Genomic DNA, 20162 nt, shown 5'->3' on the forward strand with positions numbered 1-20162 from the left:
CTTCCGGGTACTTATTGGAAATCCTTATCCTCCCGTTTTGGAAATTCTCACCACCCTTGATTTTGGGGGAGTTTTTTTTAGATGGCATATACCTCACGGTACGGGGGGAAGAAGGAGCCGTCCTTCCTCCGTACAGAGACTACCATAACCTACCCGATAGAGGGTCACACACAGTCCACGAAACCCGTAATCGTCGCCGTGTCCCACAAAATCCCCCTTCTGTTTGGATATTTTTCTGTTCGGGATTTCGAACGACACGAACGAGATCATGAGTTCCTCATCCTACCATGAGCATCCTCACCACAATCCCGATCACTTTGTGGTAACGACTAACGCTTCTTTGCCACACGCGCAATCCGCGGAAGACGACGACGACGATGTCGACGCGGAAGAGGAGGAAGATATTTCGGATGGCGAAGACGATTCCAACCATTTGCACGACGATCATCAACACACGGATTCCAAGAACATCGTCAAAAAGTTTCCGCGTATGCATGTGCTGCTGACCCCGCAATACGAACCGGTACGTCGCCTTTCGATACATCGTTGGCAAGGAAGCTGGAGTGTTTACACTTATGCCGCGTTGAAGTAGACACTGGACGGATCTGAGATAGCCGAGCTGTGCATCATCTCCCGAAATTCTTCCCATCAATCCGCTCAGCTTTCGCCAGTGAACGCCCCATACAACCAACACACACACATGCACAAGATGTACTACATGGAGAACATGTTCAAACCAACATTCTTTGATGTATACTCACTGACCTGATCGTCGTCATCCCCTTTAGCTCTTGGCAGCCCTTTTGGAAAACGTCGAAAACTCCGGATGCGCAGCCATGATCTCTTCGGGTGCCAACTCACCCTGGCAAGTGGCCTTTGACGCAACCTTCTCGGGAATTGCCGCGACCTTCTCGTCCAAACCCGTCGGCAAGAACCGCTGCCAAAAGTTCCGTAAGAAAACGGTCCAAATTTGGGAAGCCATGGAAAGAGCTATTCGACTCGGTGAAAAATCGGAGACGCACCCCTTGTACCGGCTCGCCATGAAGCAGCTCGCGACCTACCGGAGTTTGGCGACGCCTACGGCGACCGGCAAACGGGGACGTCCGCGCAAAGTGGATCAGGAATCCTGGTTACAACAGGCCCGCCACGTTGCGGGCCTTTCGGCATGTGTACCGGATATGTATGGTACCGCGACGACGTCGACAACTACCGCCGCGTCCGTAAGCACAACCACAACACCGCGAATGGTCGATGCCAATCGTGGAGTTACCTCATCCACGGGAAAGGACGTGCACTTTGCCAATCTCAACAACGCAATGTTGGACGTTTGGAAATCGAGTCTGCTACGCCTAGAAACTGCCTTGGCGAAAAATCAAGCACCCGTCTTGCCGAGTCCCTTGCACGAACTGCACCAAATCAAGTCTCGCACGACGAATCCAGAAGAGCTCGAGTTGCTGGAACCACACTACCAGCATGCGCTTGGTAATTTTTTGACACAAGCGGCCACCCAAGCGGCGACCAGTGCGCATCCCGCCATGCTCCCGAGTCTACTCGAAGGATTGGATGCGTTGCGACAACAGGTCCCACACGATCAGGCTACCTTGACGTCGATTCAGTATACGTACACGAACGTGTTGCGCACGTACTTGCAGCTCCTTCATCCGAGTCTGCCGAACGCAGCCGCGACACCAATGACCGCCGGTACCGACGCTCCGCTGCGCAAAAAGAAGCGCTCACTTCCTTTGGTGCCGCTCCCTGCCGACCTCGCGGCTCGGCACAAGGATGACGAAGCCGAACGGAATGACGTGGCTCTCCACGACGGGAACATTCAACACCAGGACATGATGCTAAGCGAAGGAGAGGTTTCTCATCACCAAAATAGTCAAATGCTATAAAGGGACTTGCGTCTAAACAAACGTTGTTGCTAGCCGTAAATGGTATTATTGGTGTACTCTAAGTGTGGAAGTCAAAGATTAGTTGCGTAAAACTCCCATCCAATTCTGGGTTTAAGCAACCTCAAGGATTGTGACTAAGGTTCACAGATGGGCGTCACAAATGTTCCGATTGTCTCGTCTTGTCCACTACGCCATCTCACCTTTTTCGCGCATTCGTCCGACCCTTGTGTGCGTTACGGAGAAATTCGTTGCCATTGCTGCACCTTTGGAACCTTTTGCCTCGCATCCTTTCGCATGCGTTCTCATGCGTTCTGATCCGGTTGGGTTTGCTCCGAATACGTACTTCTAACGTGCATCTTCGTGTCGAAAACGGAGCAACACTGCGATTGATCAGAAGTCCACCGGTCTCCGTCCTTGTTTGACGAGACTGCGTTTCCGCTTGAAATCTTTGCGTTGTTCCTTGGTCTTGACGGATATTCCGGTGCGGATGCTCCGTTCTTTGGGTCGTTCCCACGCTTGTCGAATCATGTTGCGCAATTTGTCGACGGCTGTCTTGCGATTGGCGGATTGTGTGCGGTGTTCCGACACTTGCATGACGAGGTACTGTTCCTTACTGACCCGATGACGCTGTTGTTGTTCGAGGCGTTGACGCACTTCGGTGGGAACCCAGGTCATACCGGGCAAATACAATTTGATTTGCACGCACGTGTTGACCTTGTTGACGTTTTGTCCGCCGGCTCCGCCACTACGGATGAAGGAGAATTCGAGTTGACTTTCGGGAACGTGAATGGTGTGGGGGACGTTCCAATCGTCCACGACGTTGTGGGACGCAAAAAGTCGCGTCGATACGATCGGCGTGGGGACCACACGAACGCCGAGATGGGGATACACACGGAGAGTGGGAATGGAAGGAATGGTCCGGAGCGTGCGCGTGTAGGAAGCCACCATCCACGAAGTTGCGCAACGCACGAGCGTCATGACGAGCAAAACCACACGCAACGTATGTGTACACGAACGAATTCTGCTTGGGCTGCTAGTTTTGTGGTTTCTCGGAGACAAGTGGATCGACACGAATCGCATCCAGCCCATTTGGTCGAGCACGAGGTAACCAACGAACGAACAAAATGCAACGGTAAGCAAGGCACTCTTTGTGTACCCCACTTATGGTGGCGGCCCTCACTCACTACTCTAGTCGAGTACTGTTTTGGCAGTGTGTTGTTGGTTGTGATGGTTGTTTCCGCATTCCGAGCGAATCACGGTCACCGTCGACGCAACGCAAGTTTCCATCGGCTGACGCTGACTACCCGGTGTGTGTGGCGATCAGACGACGGTAGAGAAATCCATTCCCTCAAAAAGACAACGCTGTGTGTGTCGTACGAGATCTTCTTCGAACACGTCAGTCACGAGTCACGAGAATGCTGATGCAATCCCGACACGGACTACGATAGCGAGAGTAGGCAAGGTAGATCCTCTTTGATATGATTTGTACACAACACGAGAGAGAAATCGTACAGTTAACGAGGCATCTCTACAACTCTTTTTCCTCCGCTCTAGTGTAACACCCGCTGCCTCTACCTTTGTTGTCCTTCTTCTTTTGTGTTGTTTGTTGCGATCGATTCATGAAGATTCACCGTTCCGCCACTCTGCTGCTCGCTTCGGCCGCGTCGTCGGCCTACGCATTTTCCCTCACCGGCGGCAGTCGCCACGGGGGTGCCTTTCTGGGTCGTTCCGTAGCCCGTCACGGCGTCCGTTACCCCACCGTAGCAACACGCCGTCCCGTATCGTCAACTGGCGTCACCATGATTCTCGACAAACTCTTTGGCAACAGCGGCGGCGGTGCCTACCAATCCCCCATTGCCTACGAGAATTTGGACTTTCCGGGTCCGGAACTAGCCGAATGCGCCCGCGACGGACGAGTGCCGGCCGTTTCTCCCTCTCAGCCGCACTTGCACTTGGCCACCTTTGCCGGGGGGTGTTTCTGGGGATTGGAACTGGCCTACCAGCGGGTCCCGGGCGTCGAGTATACCGCCGTGGGGTACGCGCAGGGTCCGGAAACAAACCCTACCTACAATCAAGTCTGCGCGGGGTCCACCGGACACACCGAAGCCGTCATGGTCTACTACAATCCCGACGAATGCCGTTACGAAGATTTGCTGGATACGTTTTTTGAAAGAGTCGACCCGACCACCGTCAACGGGCAAGGTGGGGATCGTGGGAAGCAATACCGGACTGGGGTATACTTTCACACGCCCGAGCAGGAACAAGTCGCCCAGGCACGATTCGCTGCGGAACAACCCAAGTACAACCGACCCATGGCGTCGGAACTCAAGGCTGCCGCGCCCTTTTGGCCGGCCGAAAAGTACCACCAGCAGTATTTGGAAAAGGGTGGACGATTCAACCAACCCCAGAACGCCAACAAAGGCGCCACCGACACTATTCGGTGCTACGGATAATAACCAACAATATGAGTAGCGTTTGGAGTAAAGACCGTTGTCACGGAATGGGTAGGACTGATTTGCATGCATACGTATGCACCTGGTTGCAACTACTTTTTGGCTTGGTCTTGTGGTTGTTGCTATTGCTGCTGCTTACGGTAGGAAATTAACAGTGTATAGGATCAAGGGCGACGTCCTACTTCTTGGGAAAGAGGGCTTCTTCAAAATGCTTCCACAAAATCGAAAACAGGATACCCTGTAATCCGTTGGCCAAAATTTTGGTTTCCAATCCGCGAAAGAACAAGCCCCGGACCCCAGACTCCTGCAAGACGTTGCTTACTACTTTCGCGTAGGTCAGTTGTTCGGGATGGGACTGTTTGTAGACCTTGACGACACGGATGCTGTTGGAACAAGTGTCGGAAATGGCACTCGAGCAAAATCCCATAATGGCGCGGCGACCGAGTTCGGCCAATTGCGTATCCTGTTTCGGAATCTTTTCCGACAAAAAGTTGTACGTGGCGAACCAACTGTGATTGGTGTCGACAAAAAAGGGAGAGCGGTGTGAGAAGATAGTTGACAAGGTTGTGGTGGTAACGTTGGGATAGAGCGATTACGAGTACGTACGGGTAGTGTCCCACAAAAGTGGCACTGGCGGCTGCCAAGGATCCATTGTACAAGGCAAAGGGCCCGTTGACTTTGACCTTGTCCACCACGTTGGAGAATTTTCCGGTGACTTGCATGGTTGTTTTGACGGTATCAATGGGCATAATGACGATGCGGAACAAGGCGGCGGCGGTGGACGCCGCTACGGTCTTGAAGCCAATGTTGATATCCTTGGTGGCGTCCAGGGAGTTGAGCATGGTAAGGATACCAGTATTGGCCGCCGTGTCACCAAAGCGACTGAGGGGTCCCTGGGCCAAGGCGGGCAGGACCCCCCGGTAGAAACGAGGAATCCCGCCGTCGGCGTAGAGCGCCCGGAGTGCGACGGGGAAACTGGTACCATTGCGGTACTGGTAGTTGATCTGTGAAAAAGCGAGTGTGGTAACAGCACCGTGAGTGTTTGTGTAGGCAATAGTGGTCGACCGCGTCGTGCTGTCGCCCCGCCCCCGGCCTTTTGAGTATCGCGATCCGAGGCACGGAGTTGCGGTGTGTTCCGTTCCAGTCCCTTTCCATGACGTACCGTAGTGCGCATCCACATGAGTGCAGCAACATTGGCTCCCATGGCAACAGCTCCGGCGGTACCACCGCGGACGGCACTGGCGGCGGATTTGTTGAGGATTTCCCGAAAACTGGGTTGTGTCGATTCCTTGCCCGGTGCCGGAGCAGCCGACGAAGCAGAGGATGACATGATGGACAGATGAGCGTGAAGGTAATCAACCTAGGTGCCAGACAGAATAAGTTCAACAGCAAGTGTCAGGCAGCAGACGGGGTCGACAATTGGTAGTAGGCAGTTGGCAATGCGAGGGTTTGGGTGTGGAGCCAAGCAAAGAGTGCCAGAGAGGTATATATATATATGTATGTATATCGATCTACCTATAGCTACTCACGGAGAGTCTTTTGCCTATAGAGAACTACTACCTAAAAGTAAGGGTTGGACTTCGCAAAGGCACAACCAAGCTGAAGTGGGAGAAAGTGTGCGTAGTGTTTGAACGCTACTGCTTGACCGTAAACTCACGGTTGACCATATCGGTGAGAGTGAATTCACAATGTCATTCATGGACGTTCCCCTACAGTACCGTCCCGAGAACGAAACGTAAGCAGGTTTGTGGACCGTAAGGAAAACTGCTGGGGCCAACAACGGTCCGAGAGGTCGCGTGGCAGCAAGTAGGACCACCTAACTATAATATCACACAACCTGTGCACAAGAATCCTCACAGTCAAATGACACGCCACTACCCTACCCTCTCCTTCCTTACCGTTAGTGGGTGCACGGTACCCATGCAGCCCTAGCCCTGAATTTGGCATCTCGACCTAGCTCTACTAGCTAGTAGAACGGTAGTTCTCTACTAGAGTCGAGATTACTGTCACGGTGAATCCGCTTCTTATCACTCACTATCTATCACCTACCCTTACCCCTGCGTCTCTCTCGAGCTCGCTCCCGTTCATTCTAGCCAGCTCGAGATTCACAAGTGAACGCCAATGGCACACAATCCTCATTGCCAACATGTCCACCAAAACCGCCAACAATCTCTCGTAGTGTGATAGACCCTCACAGACAAGTAGTGAGTGAGTGACAGAAAGATTCGACTCCACGTTCCTTTCCCGATTGAGTTACTAGCTCGCCTCCGTACTCCTCCTTAACGTTTACAGAACGCGACGTCGGTACGAGCATGAGATACAGCAGTCGCCAACCGCGAGCATTGCGGAAACGATCACCATCGACAGAGATCGACATTAAGATGCAACGATCAAATCCAGCCTCACTGGGTGTTTCCGTAATGATCGCGTTAGCGATCACGTTGGCGACGGAGTCAATGCACGACTCCGTTACTCTCCTTGCCATCCCTTGGATCACTGGTGGCCTTCCTGGCCCTTGGGGAGTCGTCTCTGCGTGGGTGCCAACAGTGACGTTCCCATCCACCTCCGCAAGAACCCGGCAGAATCAGGGCCAGGACTTGGCCTTTTCCTCCGTGACAACGACGACGTGTTGGCTCGCCAAACGCAACAAGAAACAGGCCGCCAATCAGGACGCCGACGATCTCGATCGATGGTACGGATCGGTCAACGCCGACGCATCGCCCGACGACGTCTTTTGGGAAGAAATGCAACGGCAACGACTGCTCGCGCAAGTCGGTGACGCCGTCAATGCCAATCTCCCCGACCCCGTCGCGGCGATCGGTGCAACCAACACCAACACGAATAGTCTCAACAACCCCGATAGTCTCAATACTAGTCCCTACCCAACCACCACTACCACGTCGTCGTCGTCCTTTGTTCCCTCCCCCCTATCCTCCTCGCCACGTTCCGGAAGCAATATCAACCTTGCCATCAATACACCAGCCGCCCGGAGTGTGGAAGCGACCCTTTCCGAGTACGAAGCGTTCTCCCTGACCGATAATTGGTTGGACGATGAATTGGCTTGGATGATGCAGGAGGATTTCGTCTTGCACGAGGGAGACCCCAATGCTCACGTCAAATCACTCGACGAGCAAATTGAAGAATGGGAACTATCGGAAGACGGCAACATGACCGATGAAGACGATCTGACTGATTCCGACAATGCGTGGATGCAAAGTGACGACCCGTGGGATCACTGGGGAGTCTCGGAAGAAGAGCAACAAAGAGCCTTACGTGTGTCCAACAAAGCCGACGAATTTTTGTTCGATAGTGACGCCGACGATCGAGAAGACTCGGCTCAGCAAGAAGCCGACTTTTGGTCGCGAGTACAAGGTACCGGAATCAAGTCGCGCCGACTCGAACGGGCTCGTGGAAACGCCAAAGCGCAAGCTTTCTTTTCCCGCGAACCCGATGACACTGAAGGGTACGATCGGCTCTGGGTGTCGGCTATAGACAACGTCTGCTTCAAAAACCTTGTCGGTACCTTCCGTAATTACGGCGTACAGTTTGCCGACAACTTCGGGGATTGGAAGGATGCCTCGGTGCAGGATGGACTCTTGACGATCGAAGACGTGGCGTCCTTTAAGGCTCGACGAGTGCACAACGTAACGGGGCTTCCCTGTATTGCGAGTCGAACCAGTTTCGAAATTGAACCCGTTCCCGAACTCAACACCGGAAGCGGCTCAGGATCACCGCGCCCCTCTAGCCGCTCCACCGTCATCAATACTAATCCCCGTGTCACCTCGGGATACCGCTTCAACGATATTGGTATGCACGTTGATTACGTATGCGACGCCCTGCGTCCCTTGTCGGAACCCACGCGAGTCACGCGCTTCAAAACCTGTCTATGTTACTACGATGGAGAAGTCGAGGTCTTTGATTACGGAGTCTGCGATTGTGATTTACTTTTTGCGGACTCGATGCGCACTTTCATTCCAATGTCGCAAGCCATCAACGAAATGGTCAAAACGCTGGAGTTGACCTTTGGACTAGAGTACCAGCGCTGGTTGCAATCGCGGTTGAGTCAGGCCATGTCCGGCATTGATGGAGCTAGTATGAAACTCCGCGACCGAGTACTAAAAGAAGGCAAAGTACTTCCGAACGACATTATTGACGTTTCGGCTTTTATGGATTCCAAAATTGATGTCAACCTCATGGACGAGTGTGCAGAGGAATTAGCAAGCCGCTTTGTGTCACAGAAGCCTTCCAAAATTCTCACCGTTGCCACGACGGGTCTCGTGATTGCCTTGCCCATGGCCAAGTATTTGCAAGTTCCGGTAGTGTACGCGCGGAAGGAGCGAAACGTGGTCATGGCGGACACGTACAAGGCCAGCTATTCGAGTAAAACGGTGGGACAATTTCGGGAGTTGCTCGTCTCCAAGTCGCATTTGGACGAGGATGATCGAATTTTGATCATTGACGATTTTTTGTCGAGCGGAGCTTCACAGGAGGCGTTGCTCCAGCTGGTTTTTGATGCTGGTGCTACGGCGGTCGGCGTAGGAGTCTTGCTCGAAAAGGTCTACGACTCTGGTCGGCAATCGCTTTCGGGGTTTGATATTCCGATCCACAGCATGTGCCGAGTGGCGTCGGTAGAAAGTGGCGTTATTCAGATGGTCGAAGAAGAAGGATTCGATCTCATGCAAAAGTCGTCCCAACAAGAAGCGCTGTAATGTAAAAAGAAAACGATGCTACTGAATCTTAATTTTCTTACCGAGCCTACTTAGCTGGGCAAATCCCTGGAATTTATGACTCTTCCAATACTCGAATCTCATCCACAATACGCAGAATTTTGCGAGTCAATAAAAAGCAAATGGCTGACAAGATGATAATAGCGGCTTGAAGCGTAGCATCGGTCAAGATCGAGACTTTTTCTTCCGGTAGTTGCCGTGCGCCTGACTCCTCCTCCTCTCTTACTACGGGAACGAGCGGCTCGTTTAATGCCGCGGGTGCTTGCTGCTGATCCGTCGGAGTTGGTTCCTGTATCCGTACGTTTGGTTCCCTTTCGTTCATATCCGGAACACTTGCTGCTGGTATTCCACTGCGTTCGTTTGGTACTTCGACAGAGCCGCTCGAGACATGCATGTCATCGTTCAAACGCTCCATTGCTCCTGTTCGCGGCGAGAGTATGACATCTTCGTCCACGAGGGGTGCCATGTTCGTATCGCTATCCATAACCGCGCCTCCTCCATTGTCTTCGGTTGATGCGTCTGAACCCTGGGTATCTACCTGTTTCAAAATTGTACTATCCGGCTGGTGAGCCTGCGACTGCATGCGCTGTAGTTCCAAAATTTCTCGTTCAAAGCGATTTTTTGTGGCCTGTTGTTTCTGGGCGCTGTCCAACTCGGGTAGCAAAGAGGCAATTTTCCCACAATTTGCACAGCAGTAGTCTTGCGATAGCTTGGCAATACGCTTGCGTTCTTTGCTACTCCAGTTCAACGCACCAATGGCTCCGTCGGAAGGTGTTGGTAAGAAACTGATGAGTGCTTCTAGGATGAGACGAATCCCCCAGGCTGGTTGCCATAATTCTGGGTGATAAGCTGAAAACGAAAGACAAATCTTCGTGTTGGTTTCGAAGCGACCCGACGGTGTTAGGAACATAATATGAGGAGGCTTGAAGGGATATTCCGGAGGCAACAAAATTCTACCGTGGTAAATGCCCCCTTCGAAATCCGTACCGTCGGCACCACGAATAGTAAAGTGCCTGGAGGTATTATGTAGGAGTGCAACAAAAGAGGAAAACAAGAGACCGGATAGATTGATGTGAGCAATCACGTTGCCGTCGCGAACAATTCCCACACAGTTACTTTCTTTCCCAATCGTTTCGTACCATTCGAACATGTCGTTTTCCAGAGGCGACGCATTGTAACGATCCGAAGGATCCAACGCCAATTCACGAACGTCGGCTTGAATACGACGGAGAGAAGGAGACTTGCTCATGGTGTTGTTGTTCGGCTTTTGTGCCGTTGTTCCGACTCGGCTCGACACAGAAACTTCGCAGAAACTCTCGTGACTTTTTCGGCACGGCCACGTTCAAATTAGGAGTGACGGACAGTCGGAGGAACAGACTAGGTACCTACTACCAGTATGTGTACTACTCGCACAACCGCTACCTCCAAACGTAAGCAAGGACACAAACACGATGACCGATGAGACACAATTGTCGAGTTTGAATAATAATATTAGGCGCTTGAGCTCTAATTTTACGCTTTTGTTGCAAGATGCATGTTAAAATCGAACCGCATGGGAAAAGCAATCGAGAGGGTGTGCTACGAGTATTGGTGAATCGGATGTATAAAATCCTGCCTGTCGACGAACTCATCTACGATCAGCGACTTGGGCGAAGTCGATCCTATACCTCATAAGAACTGGTTCGAGGTGTGTTAAGTTTGCCATGAAAGCGTTTCAAGGTGTCACACGAACAGCCTTTTTGGGATTTTTCTCGTCCCATATTGTGTTTACCGTCATTGTCGATTTGCAAGCGCTGCTGCCGGCAACTCTCTTTCCCACACCACTCCGAAACTTACTGGCATGGTATACTGCGACCTTGAAAGACCCACTCATGTCTGATCCACCGCTGTGGTTCCAATCGCTCATTTGCTTCGAACTCGTGATACAGTTGCCCTTTTTCTGCACGGCCTGCTACTATCTGACCAAGTACCGTGTGCTGTACCCGGACAAGTTTCGGATTGCGTGCATCGCCTACAGTGCACACGCATGCACTTCCATGGGACCCATATTGGCGTCGCTAGCTACCGCCACAGCCTTGAGCACGGTCGAACGAGCCGTACTCGTCAATCTTTACCTACCTTATTTGATCTTTCCGGCCTGGTTGTTGTTGGCTTCCGTATTTTCTTCCGTGCCCACCGAAAGACCCAAGATTTATTGAGTATGACAATGCCACAGCTTTGGAGGTTTTGGGCGACACCCGTTAATTACTCTGGAAGGGATGTAATTACTGAGCGTCTGCAAATTGCTGGCACCTTGCATCACAGACTCGCTTGACTCTCCAACGTCTGAATTGTAGAAGTCAGTTTGGACGTCCTGCTTTGCTTCCGACAAAATGGGACACGTAATACTCTCATTTATCTGCCGTACGACAGTGTAGGTAGATTGTGGGTTTTGCCAGAAAGGGGTGGAAACAGAAACGGAGTGCCTCATGGACCAAGTATTGTTCACTTCTTTCCACGATTGCTGTTGTATACGTAGCGTTCCACGTGCAGTATTTCTCTCTGGTGTCCAGCCAAATCGAGCCTGGCCAACGTATAAGTGGTTTGCTAGTGACATATTCACAGGAAACCAATGCGAAGATTCTTCCTTTACGTGATCTTATAGAGTGCTCGCGTGAGAAAGGTGCTTCCTTTTACGCACGATGTATTTACTGTAAAAAAACGTATCATCTCCTATCATGTATGGTTACGGGAAGGTTGAGCTTTGTATATGCAAACGAAACATGACTAGGAAAGAGTGCTCATCATCAAAGGGAATCTCGAACTTCCGTTTCAATGATATATCGGTGGGTAATTTGTTCGCGAAAAGCAAACTGTTGATTCATAAACTACAGACAACGCACTCAAATTGGTCCTTTCTTGTCTGTTGAAATTCTTTTCATTTGTCATTGGCATTTCAAATACCAGTTGCAAAGAAGTGAGCGCCAAAAATCCTTGCTGTACTGTTGACTTAACATTCATGTAAGAAGAAAGGGGTTCTCGTCGGTAGAACAAAATATAGCCCTATTTCCCACCCTGTTGTCAGGGTTCCGAACTCCCACTCTCGGCGGCCTTCGTTCCAGACCAACGTAGATTATCCACTGTCACATTCCGTATCCAACAAAAGACCACGTTGACCATGGCGGACGATATAAAGAATGCAGAACGCTCGTCAATCGAGATAAAAGCGATGCTGCGCAAGCTTCATCCCGATCGCGGGAACCACAACGACAGAATTCGGCGCTTCAACAAATTTCGGTCCTTCGTTATGCCTGACTCGGTACGGCCCTCCTTGCGTGTTTCGTTCCTAATGTCGTTCTCGCTCTGAATAGCGTTACTTCTCCTTGACGCCCGACATTCTCCATCTACTCTTCTCACTTTCACTATTGCGTGTCTCTATTGCTTTGTAGAAAGGAAAAACACCCGAGTTTTTCGACGATGATATTCCCATTTTGTTTTTGGGATCCAACGCTCCGGCCGCATTCCTCGACGAGGACGACGATACCATCGCGGGCCTATACGGTCTCCTTCAAGCTTGCGGAACGCCTTCCGGAGACCACGGTGGCACGCTCAAACGCTCGGCACGACACGCCATGAATTTGCTCAAGTGGCTCCTGCTGGATTGGAAGGAACTCGGCCAGAAGAAAGCTGACCTCAACATCTTTGCCATCTCTTTCCTTAGTCTTCCCACGCAGTACTACCATCACATGCAGTTGGATCTGCACTGCTCTGCCGATCGAAATGATCGCGGGGGATCGCTCGAAGATGCTTGTCACATCATTGTACTGATTCTCACCCGGCACTTATCCGAAGACGGGGAGCACGCGCAACCAGTGACGCTCGATGAACTCATGTCCAATCCCCGTGGACAGCAAGAATTTGAGATATGGAGTGCTCGGAATACTCCAGCGTCAATTCAGGAACTAGTCAAGAAAAATACTACGGCCCGCCAATCTGAACTTACCGTCCAACAACGGCAAGAAACCATGGCGAACAAGGCCATGGGAGTTTCCGAAGAGTATGAAGAGGATTTGGAAGAGGAAGACGAGACGGAAACAGAAAATCATGCGGTGGAAGGTAACGACGATGCAATGATGGCCTTTCGCAAGCATAAGAAGACTGTGCGCAAGGATCTGAAAGAAGCCGCAGGGCATGGAGATATTACGGCGACTGCCGGAGGGCCTGCCGAGCGTTGGGAAGATTCGCAGCTGGCCAGGGAACAACGTGCAAGGGCCGCACAAGCAGCCCGAGCTGGCATACATGAAACAGTCCGTGATTCTCAAGAAGCTGCTCAAGAAGCAGCTGACCGCGAAGAAGAAAAGGCCAGGGCGTTGTCAAAAGATCCGCTCGGTATTGTTGACACGGACGACTTTGATATACGGCACATCGAACGAAGCCAGGCGGAAATTATGGAGCAAGCGCTGCACGATTTACTTTTGGAAGTTCAGCAGGCCGAGGCTACCGGCGTGGAAGAGTTGATCACAAGGGTGGTTTCTCAAAAGGAATCGTTAGAAGCTATGGTGGAGCTCATGGGTGGTATCGAAGGGATGGAGAACACTCCGAATTTAACACATTCGGTTGTACCTACTTCACACAAATTCGATCCCGTACTTTTTCTTACGCTGGTACATCGAACAACGAGCTATGATGAGTTGACGGGTTCTCTGCAGCGATTGACGAGTAAGTACAAAAGACTGAATCGCCTTCGATTTTTCCTCTGGCATTCTTTTCTCACTAATTGTGTTTTCAGACAAGACTGAGAACCAAGCCGAGCAGCTCCAGAATCTGGTCCGCGACAACTTTCCTCTTTTCGTTCGATGTGCAGAAGGCTTTGAAGACTTTCGTCAAAAGTCTGAATCGGAGGTAGGTCCAGGAGTACATGATCGAATCGACAAGCTGGAAGCCATTGCTGAGTCCGGAGCGTATCAGGCCAAAAAATCATTTAAGCCATTATTGGATAACACCAGCGAAGTGCGCAAAGTGCAATCCGCCTTGTCGGTCTTACAACGCACTGCCCCTATTTTACAAGTCCCTTCCACGATGCGTCAACATGTTGAAAACCGCCGCTACTCTGAAGCCCTCAAGGCGTACCGACGGGTATTGGTCATTGACGACAGTTGCAAAATAAAATTGTTTGTTCATGTCAAGTCACAAGCTGAAGAATGCGTGCGGGAGGCTCGCCGCGAATTAGAGCGTCGTCTGGCTCAGGCTGACGCTTCCGTTGACGAATTGACGGATGGAATTCGTCATCTCGGCGAGCTTCTTGCTCTCGATATACTGCCACCGCCCGATAGCAAAGGAGAGCCTAAAAATTTCGAAGATGGACCGCAGGAGCGGAGAGGAATTTACGAAATCGGAGAGAGTCTAATCCGAATTCGCGATCACCCTCCGGCTCTAGCTTGTCTCCTTTTGCAAGCAGCGCATTTTGCTGAAAGGGTCAAGGGACTCATTACAGCAGCTGATGAAAGCTGCGGTCGAATTTTTTCAGGTGAATCCTTGTCGCAGGTCCACGACGATTTTGTATCATCCGACGCGATCCGCACTCCAGCAATGAAAGCCTCGGGAAAGCAATGGAAATACGATGTGCTCGATGCACGTGTTCTCTCAACTGTGGATGCTGTCGGTATGGTGCGTGTTTGGCTTCCCCGACTATTGAGAGTTGGAAATTCTGCAAGAGAGGACGAAAAGCGGAGAGCCGCTCGCGTCGGTATGCGTTCCCACAAATCCCCCGACATTCATTTGAGTGCATTCGAAGTATTCGTTAGCAATGTTGCGCCTTCTTTGCATCGACTTGTGGAGCATGCATCATTTTGTGCTATTGGATCGACTACGCGGAGTGGAGGCAAAGACATTGCTTCAACGTTCGGCCAAAATGTTGACGAAAAGCTTCGAGCTTTGCTGCGGTCTCCGTTGCCGCCGTCTCAAAGCACAAAGGTCGGCAAGGAGCTTGCGGAACTGGTAGACATCCTTGTCCATGGAACAGCTAATGCCGAAAATCTCCGTCCTGAATCTGATACAGCCTCTGTATTTAAATTGTCGCCGTTGGAGGACTCCAAAGCTCTCGCAGACTCGGCTGTCATTACAATCGAGAAAAGGCGATGTATTTATGCATTCGATGTATGCGGAAGAGCATGCTCGAACAGAGCTTCAGGAAGTGGCAAGTTTGACACAGATTCTCTTCTGGGCTGCTTACAAATCCTTTCAGAGCAGCTCTCGCGACCTGACGAATGCTCCAACGAAGTCGAGAAGGGGTGCGAGCTTGTAGTTCGACGTTGCTGCGAAGGGTTGGCTAGCTACGTGCGAGATCGCGATGATTTGGGGCGGCTTAGCGCGGTTTCCGAGTGCGCCGATATTGTGGCAAATAGGTTGGAGAAAATTATTGGAGAGGCTTCGTTTTTGACGCCAAACACGAATGCTATTCAAGACGCAATGATGGAAGATATCATGGGACTGGAGAGCCTTATGTTCGATGAGTACTTGGAGAATATTCGAATGAGTGTTGCAAGCAGCACGCGGATCGCATGGCTGGATATCGAAGCAGACTCATTGGGGCAGGATGGCGACTCTGTTGCTCAGACTTCCTTCCCGTCATATTTGTCGGCATCTTTGCTCGCCATTGTCCGTTGCCGAGCCCAAGTCGAGCAAACACTAGGAGACAAGGTTCGTCGCTCCGAAGGCGTTCCCTATCAGCACCTTTCAATGAGCACTGTTGCTGACGGGGTTGTCGAAGGGATTTGTAATGAAGTCATGCAACGTAAACTGAAGCTCAAAGTTCGACAAGCTGATCGGTTGGCCAACGAGTTGGAATTTGTGAGAAACACCCTCAATAAGTTTTTGAATGGTGATGTCCTTTCACTTTTGGACTCTACCCTCCAAATGGTTAGTTCCAAAGCTGGACGAGGCCGTGATTTTCAACGAGACGGTCCAGAAGGTCTCGCCGCTCTTGAAGAATTGGAACGGCTTGGTCGTGTCTATGTTATGTGTCTTAACGAGTAATACTGGAGGTAGACCGTTTCTCTTTTTTTTAACGTATGCTGGGAGTTTCTTGTACACACCAACATTTTTCAAGGTGCTTTCCATTCTGGTCCAATTCTTGTCTCATGTTGCGTCGCATGACAAATCGATGACCGATTATCGAAGAGACGGTGTCATTAGAAATTGAACTACCGGAAAGGAATGTTTCGGAAAGTGAACTACCCGAAGCTTACATGTCGGATACGATTGCTTTATCAATATTCATCATTCACCAATCGGTGCCATAGGAGTGTGATAATGAAGCACGGAGCTCTCTGGCCAAATTCAAGATCACTGACGAATTTAGGTAACAAAATGTTCACGATACCACTGAATTGATAGCAATACAAGTTTGGCACCAGGAACATTGCCAAACTTTAAACGTAAATCGGCAATGGTCCGTTGCCCAAAATCAGTAGCGCAATACTGATGTTGCGGTGTTTTCCACCAGCTTCTGGTAGGCGCGTCGGAAGGTCCGAAAATATAAGGACTGGTCGTCCGCAAATCGTACTACATGGCGATACAAGCCTTTGTCTACGACCAACGCTACATCCGTAGGAATGAACGCCACCTCACCAATAAAAACACTGCGACTGTTCCATTTCATCAGTGCTGGAAAATAAGAGTTGTCAAACCGATCCACTGACGAAGAAACAAAGGGCAGGAGTGTGGGTGCCTCTTCTAGGCACTTCTGGGTCAAGTTTTTCAAGCAACTTGGAGACATGCCCAGCAGAGACACGTGACGCCCTAAGCTATGCGCCCCTGATAGAGCCACAAACTCGGACTCTGACAAGCCAAGACGCTCAAAATACAAACGAAGCCCGTCCGCATCGAGACCTGGATTTGGCATGGTCTCAGCAACCACAGATCGCTCAGTCTCTCTACGTTGCGTTTTTCGCAAATAGGTTGGATCGGATCTAGACACATCCGACCGTCCGAGTCGTATGGGAATAAACGGCCCTCCAGCTTGCTCTACAGCGACTGCGCCTGCCAGGGCGATGGCGTCGGCTAGGGAAATACCGTAGGTTTTGTTGATTTCGCCATGAATTGCCTCGACGACGTGCAAAGGTCGAATCAATCCCCGGTTCTCCATCTTTTCCAATTCAAAGCGGATGGATCCGTTGGAGCCTCCTGACTGAAAGCCGTTGGAACTTTCGAATGTGGTGGCGTCGTGAAAGGCCAAACGCAACAAGGGACCTGCCAATGAGGTATCTCGGGCAAGCTGCTCACGGACTCGTTCACGAAGGATCTTGGACCCATTTATAGTTTGTGCGGCTTTTTCTGAGGGAACTTCGTCGAGTGCTTGGAAATTAGGGAGTCGCTGAAACGGCAGCAACTGTGGCGCGAGTGCTAGTGTGCCGAGGAAGGCTGCCCGCGTGATCGGCAAAAGTTGCATATTGGGGAAGAAACAACCGTTTTTCGTGCAAGATAGGACTAACTGTAAATGCTCGTGAGAATCAATGCTGCTTCTTACATTCAGAAAGAACAAGGGCAACCACCATTTATAACACCGTACACGAGCAATTGTAGCAGGAGGTAATCGACAAGGGTTTGTCTCTAAAAACGCATTATGAAAAAAAGCGAAAATTATTGAAGAACACAAAACGACGATGGAGATCACAGTTGAGGAAAACGATGAACTACGAAGATTATGAGTCTACATTGTACTCATGGATATTCGTAGGGACTGTGGGGCCGTGATTCGTTGTGTGTGGGACGGAAGCGACTTGGCTTTTAGCAGTAGGCGATTGAACTTCTGGTGAGACGTTGTCCTTACCAGGAGTTGGATCAACAAAAATGTCAGTGCGGTTCGTATTCACTGTCAATGTCACTGTAACGTTCGACTTGCCCTCGCCCGTACGAATGGCCGTTACTATGGACGTACCGGCAATCAAAAGGGCCGCGCAAAACATCACTCCTATGCGCTTTTCTATCGTTCGACAAGGTCTTTGCAATTGCTAGCTCTAGAGCACAAAACGGTGTTCTACTCAGATGGGCGAATCGAAGCACACCCCACATTGTACAAACAGTGGCTCACAGACATATGGTATACCGATACACAATTGTAGATCACTTTGTTTGTGATTAATAGCAAATAACATTGCCCCGAAGAAGGCAGACTATAATGTAAATCAAATTGAAACCAACAAAAACTACGATTCTTTCCAAGGCGAAATAGCTACAGTCACTCACTGTCACTCGCCTACGATAAATTCTTCGGGTTCATGGAGCAATCTTGATGGTTCCGCTGCTATATTGTACATGATTTTGCCAGCTGTACAGAGAAAAAATCTGCTGGCTCGGGAGATAGGCTTTCCGCGTTGGCAACGTCTGATAGATCACCGTATTCTTGGTCCAAGTTTCATAGCCTGTCAATGGCCGTCGGATGCCACTCGTCCGTATGAAATCGCATTCGCGCGTGTTTTGTGGCTCATGCTCGAAGGAGGTAGATGTTACCTCGGATGTGCACCGTTGCCTCTTTATCTACCACAGCCGTAGCTCGGTGGCTACTCGATCAAGACAATCAAAGCCGCAACCCATATCTTGCCACAAGCAGTCCGTTTCGTTCTCCTGTCGGCGCACTCCTTCGGCCGAGCAGGGAAGTCGCACCTGAGGAGAACATCGTTCAGTTACCATTTTCTGGGCTTGACGAAACCGGGCTAGGTTGGATTCTATCAGATCACGACCCAAGTGGTCTATGGTCAAATCTAACGACCGGTTCGCAGCCCGATAAAGTGCTTCCTCGGGACGAACGAAGCTTTGCCACTCATCGCTGGCCAAAAAAGCCTGCATTCCTTGAGTCAAACGACTTGGCTGGATCCAGACACATCGACGGCGCCACGCACCATCGTCGTACCCACCGTTGGATTTGGCCGCTACATACAGAATATGGGCCAGCGGTAAACGTAAGATTATCATCAAGGCAATGAGGGACTCATCGAACCGTTCCGTAACGCCCACAAAATCGTAGTCCCTAAAGATTTGGTTGGCAAAATTAGTAGCATTGTGAGAGCGAAAATTGTAGCTTCGCGTGGATAACCAAGAAATGTAATGATGATTCATGTGTTTGCTCGTTCGCAAGAAGTTGATGAACGCGGCGTCGGTGATGGGGACCCCCTTCCGAGAGACCTCAAAATGAAAAAATTCGCTTGCGGCCCGGTCCGTGGGGTCCCGAACGAGGGTCCACAGGAAAGATGCATGGCGCTGACGCGCTCCATAGTCAAACCGCGACGGGCTGGCCTGTCCGTGCAGGAACCGCGTTTTACAAACACTATAATCCGTGTGCTGTTGACGCGCTGCTACATTCCTGGCGATTCGCAAATGTACCCCTGCGGCCGTGCTGCTTCCCGTTTTCAAAAGCTTCAAAAAGAGAAGTCCCGTTCGCGACGGGGTCCCTTGAATTTCGCGCCGGTTTGTCCAGTGAACATCTGTGCGATTGTCGGTTGGATGAAAGCAGGGAAGACTGTTGTTGTACACAACAAAAGCACGAGCCTGAATGCCGTCAAACTCATTAGCCAGAATTTTTGGATTACCTGTAAGGCTGACTGCCACCCTCGGATCTCTGCTCGCAATGCTTTTGTTATTTGCTATGTTCGACAAAACCAACCTTTCGGAATGCTCTATTGCCGGAGGAAACCATCCATTCATTTCCTCAGCATTTGCAAATCGTATGTCCGGTACTGGCGCTTCCGACGAGATGGCACTATCTGTTTGCAAATGGATGGATCGACATAGCTGCCACAACGATAGCAAGAACGAGCAGCACGCCACCGTTGTAATGACCCGACAGGTTCGGTGACGGGGTATCATTGATCCTTGTCCATCCCGAAAATGTAGAATCAAAACGCTCCACAAAGCGGACGAGCGTTTTTCAGAAATATAAATCTGGCAATTTTCCACTGTACACACATTCAAGAGCTATGGTATATTGTCAAGAAACCTGAAATGCACACCGTGCCCTTTGAAGGTCGTTCGGGGATGAAAGAGAAAGCTAGGAAACGATGGAGAAGAAGAATTCACATCTAGGTAGTATACATATGTATACATGTCGATGC

At 50.6% G+C, this 20162-nt stretch overlaps 9 protein-coding genes across 9 annotated transcripts; 4 read left to right on the forward strand and 5 right to left on the reverse strand.

Annotated features, from left to right (window-relative positions):
• Positions 1-218: 218 nt before the first annotated feature.
• PHATRDRAFT_46610 (predicted protein) lies at positions 219-1895 on the forward strand (the record flags this gene model as incomplete). The annotated part of the gene is made up of 2 exons (XM_002180882.1): positions 219-523; positions 789-1895. Exons 1-2 carry the CDS (start codon positions 269-271, stop codon positions 1893-1895), a joined length of 1362 nt encoding a protein of 453 aa, XP_002180918.1. The 5' UTR covers positions 219-268.
• Positions 1896-2285: 390 nt separating this feature from the next.
• Positions 2286-2684, reverse strand: PHATRDRAFT_12985 (predicted protein; the record flags this gene model as incomplete). Its single annotated transcript, XM_002181061.1, has 1 exon — positions 2286-2684. A coding segment is annotated over one exon (399 nt), but the record flags the coding sequence as incomplete, so codon positions are not given.
• A 1151-nt stretch (positions 2685-3835) lies between these two features.
• On the forward strand, positions 3836-4348 carry PHATRDRAFT_13107 (predicted protein; the record flags this gene model as incomplete). The annotated part of the gene is made up of 1 exon (XM_002180883.1): positions 3836-4348. A coding segment is annotated over one exon (513 nt), but the record flags the coding sequence as incomplete, so codon positions are not given.
• Positions 4349-4482: 134 nt separating this feature from the next.
• On the reverse strand, positions 4483-6084 carry PHATRDRAFT_46612 (predicted protein). The gene is made up of 3 exons (XM_002181062.1): positions 5511-6084; positions 4955-5352; positions 4483-4857 (listed from the first exon to the last, which is right to left on the reverse strand). Exons 1-3 carry the CDS (start codon positions 5676-5678, stop codon positions 4527-4529), a joined length of 897 nt encoding a protein of 298 aa, XP_002181098.1. The 5' UTR covers positions 5679-6084; the 3' UTR covers positions 4483-4526.
• A 417-nt stretch (positions 6085-6501) lies between these two features.
• Positions 6502-9057, forward strand: PHATRDRAFT_46613 (predicted protein; the record flags this gene model as incomplete). The annotated part of the gene is made up of 1 exon (XM_002180884.1): positions 6502-9057. The coding sequence occupies exon 1, from the start codon at positions 6661-6663 to the stop codon at positions 9055-9057; it is 2397 nt and encodes a 798-aa protein (XP_002180920.1). The 5' UTR covers positions 6502-6660.
• A 73-nt stretch (positions 9058-9130) lies between these two features.
• hUbc6 (predicted protein) lies at positions 9131-10330 on the reverse strand (the record flags this gene model as incomplete). The annotated part of the gene is made up of 2 exons (XM_002181063.1): positions 10215-10330; positions 9131-10088 (listed from the first exon to the last, which is right to left on the reverse strand). Exons 1-2 carry the CDS (start codon positions 10322-10324, stop codon positions 9131-9133), a joined length of 1068 nt encoding a protein of 355 aa, XP_002181099.1. The 5' UTR covers positions 10325-10330.
• A 448-nt stretch (positions 10331-10778) lies between these two features.
• On the forward strand, positions 10779-11273 carry PHATRDRAFT_36620 (predicted protein; the record flags this gene model as incomplete). The annotated part of the gene is made up of 1 exon (XM_002180885.1): positions 10779-11273. One exon carries the CDS (start codon positions 10779-10781, stop codon positions 11271-11273), a length of 495 nt encoding a protein of 164 aa, XP_002180921.1.
• Positions 11274-13996: 2723 nt separating this feature from the next.
• PHATRDRAFT_46616 (l-ascorbate peroxidase) lies at positions 13997-17687 on the reverse strand. Its single transcript, XM_002181064.1, has one exon. It carries the CDS (start codon positions 17501-17503, stop codon positions 16520-16522), a length of 984 nt encoding a protein of 327 aa, XP_002181100.1. The 5' UTR covers positions 17504-17687; the 3' UTR covers positions 13997-16519.
• A 904-nt stretch (positions 17688-18591) lies between these two features.
• On the reverse strand, positions 18592-20005 carry PHATRDRAFT_54611 (predicted protein; the record flags this gene model as incomplete). Its single annotated transcript, XM_002181065.1, has 1 exon — positions 18592-20005. Exon 1 carries the CDS (start codon positions 19915-19917, stop codon positions 18592-18594), a length of 1326 nt encoding a protein of 441 aa, XP_002181101.1. The 5' UTR covers positions 19918-20005.
• Positions 20006-20162: the final 157 nt, after the last annotated feature.

This window comes from Phaeodactylum tricornutum, chromosome 10 (genome assembly GCF_000150955.2).
Source record: "Phaeodactylum tricornutum CCAP 1055/1 chromosome 10, whole genome shotgun sequence".
Lineage (NCBI taxonomy): Eukaryota > Bacillariophyta > Bacillariophyceae > Surirellales > Neidiaceae > Phaeodactylum > Phaeodactylum tricornutum.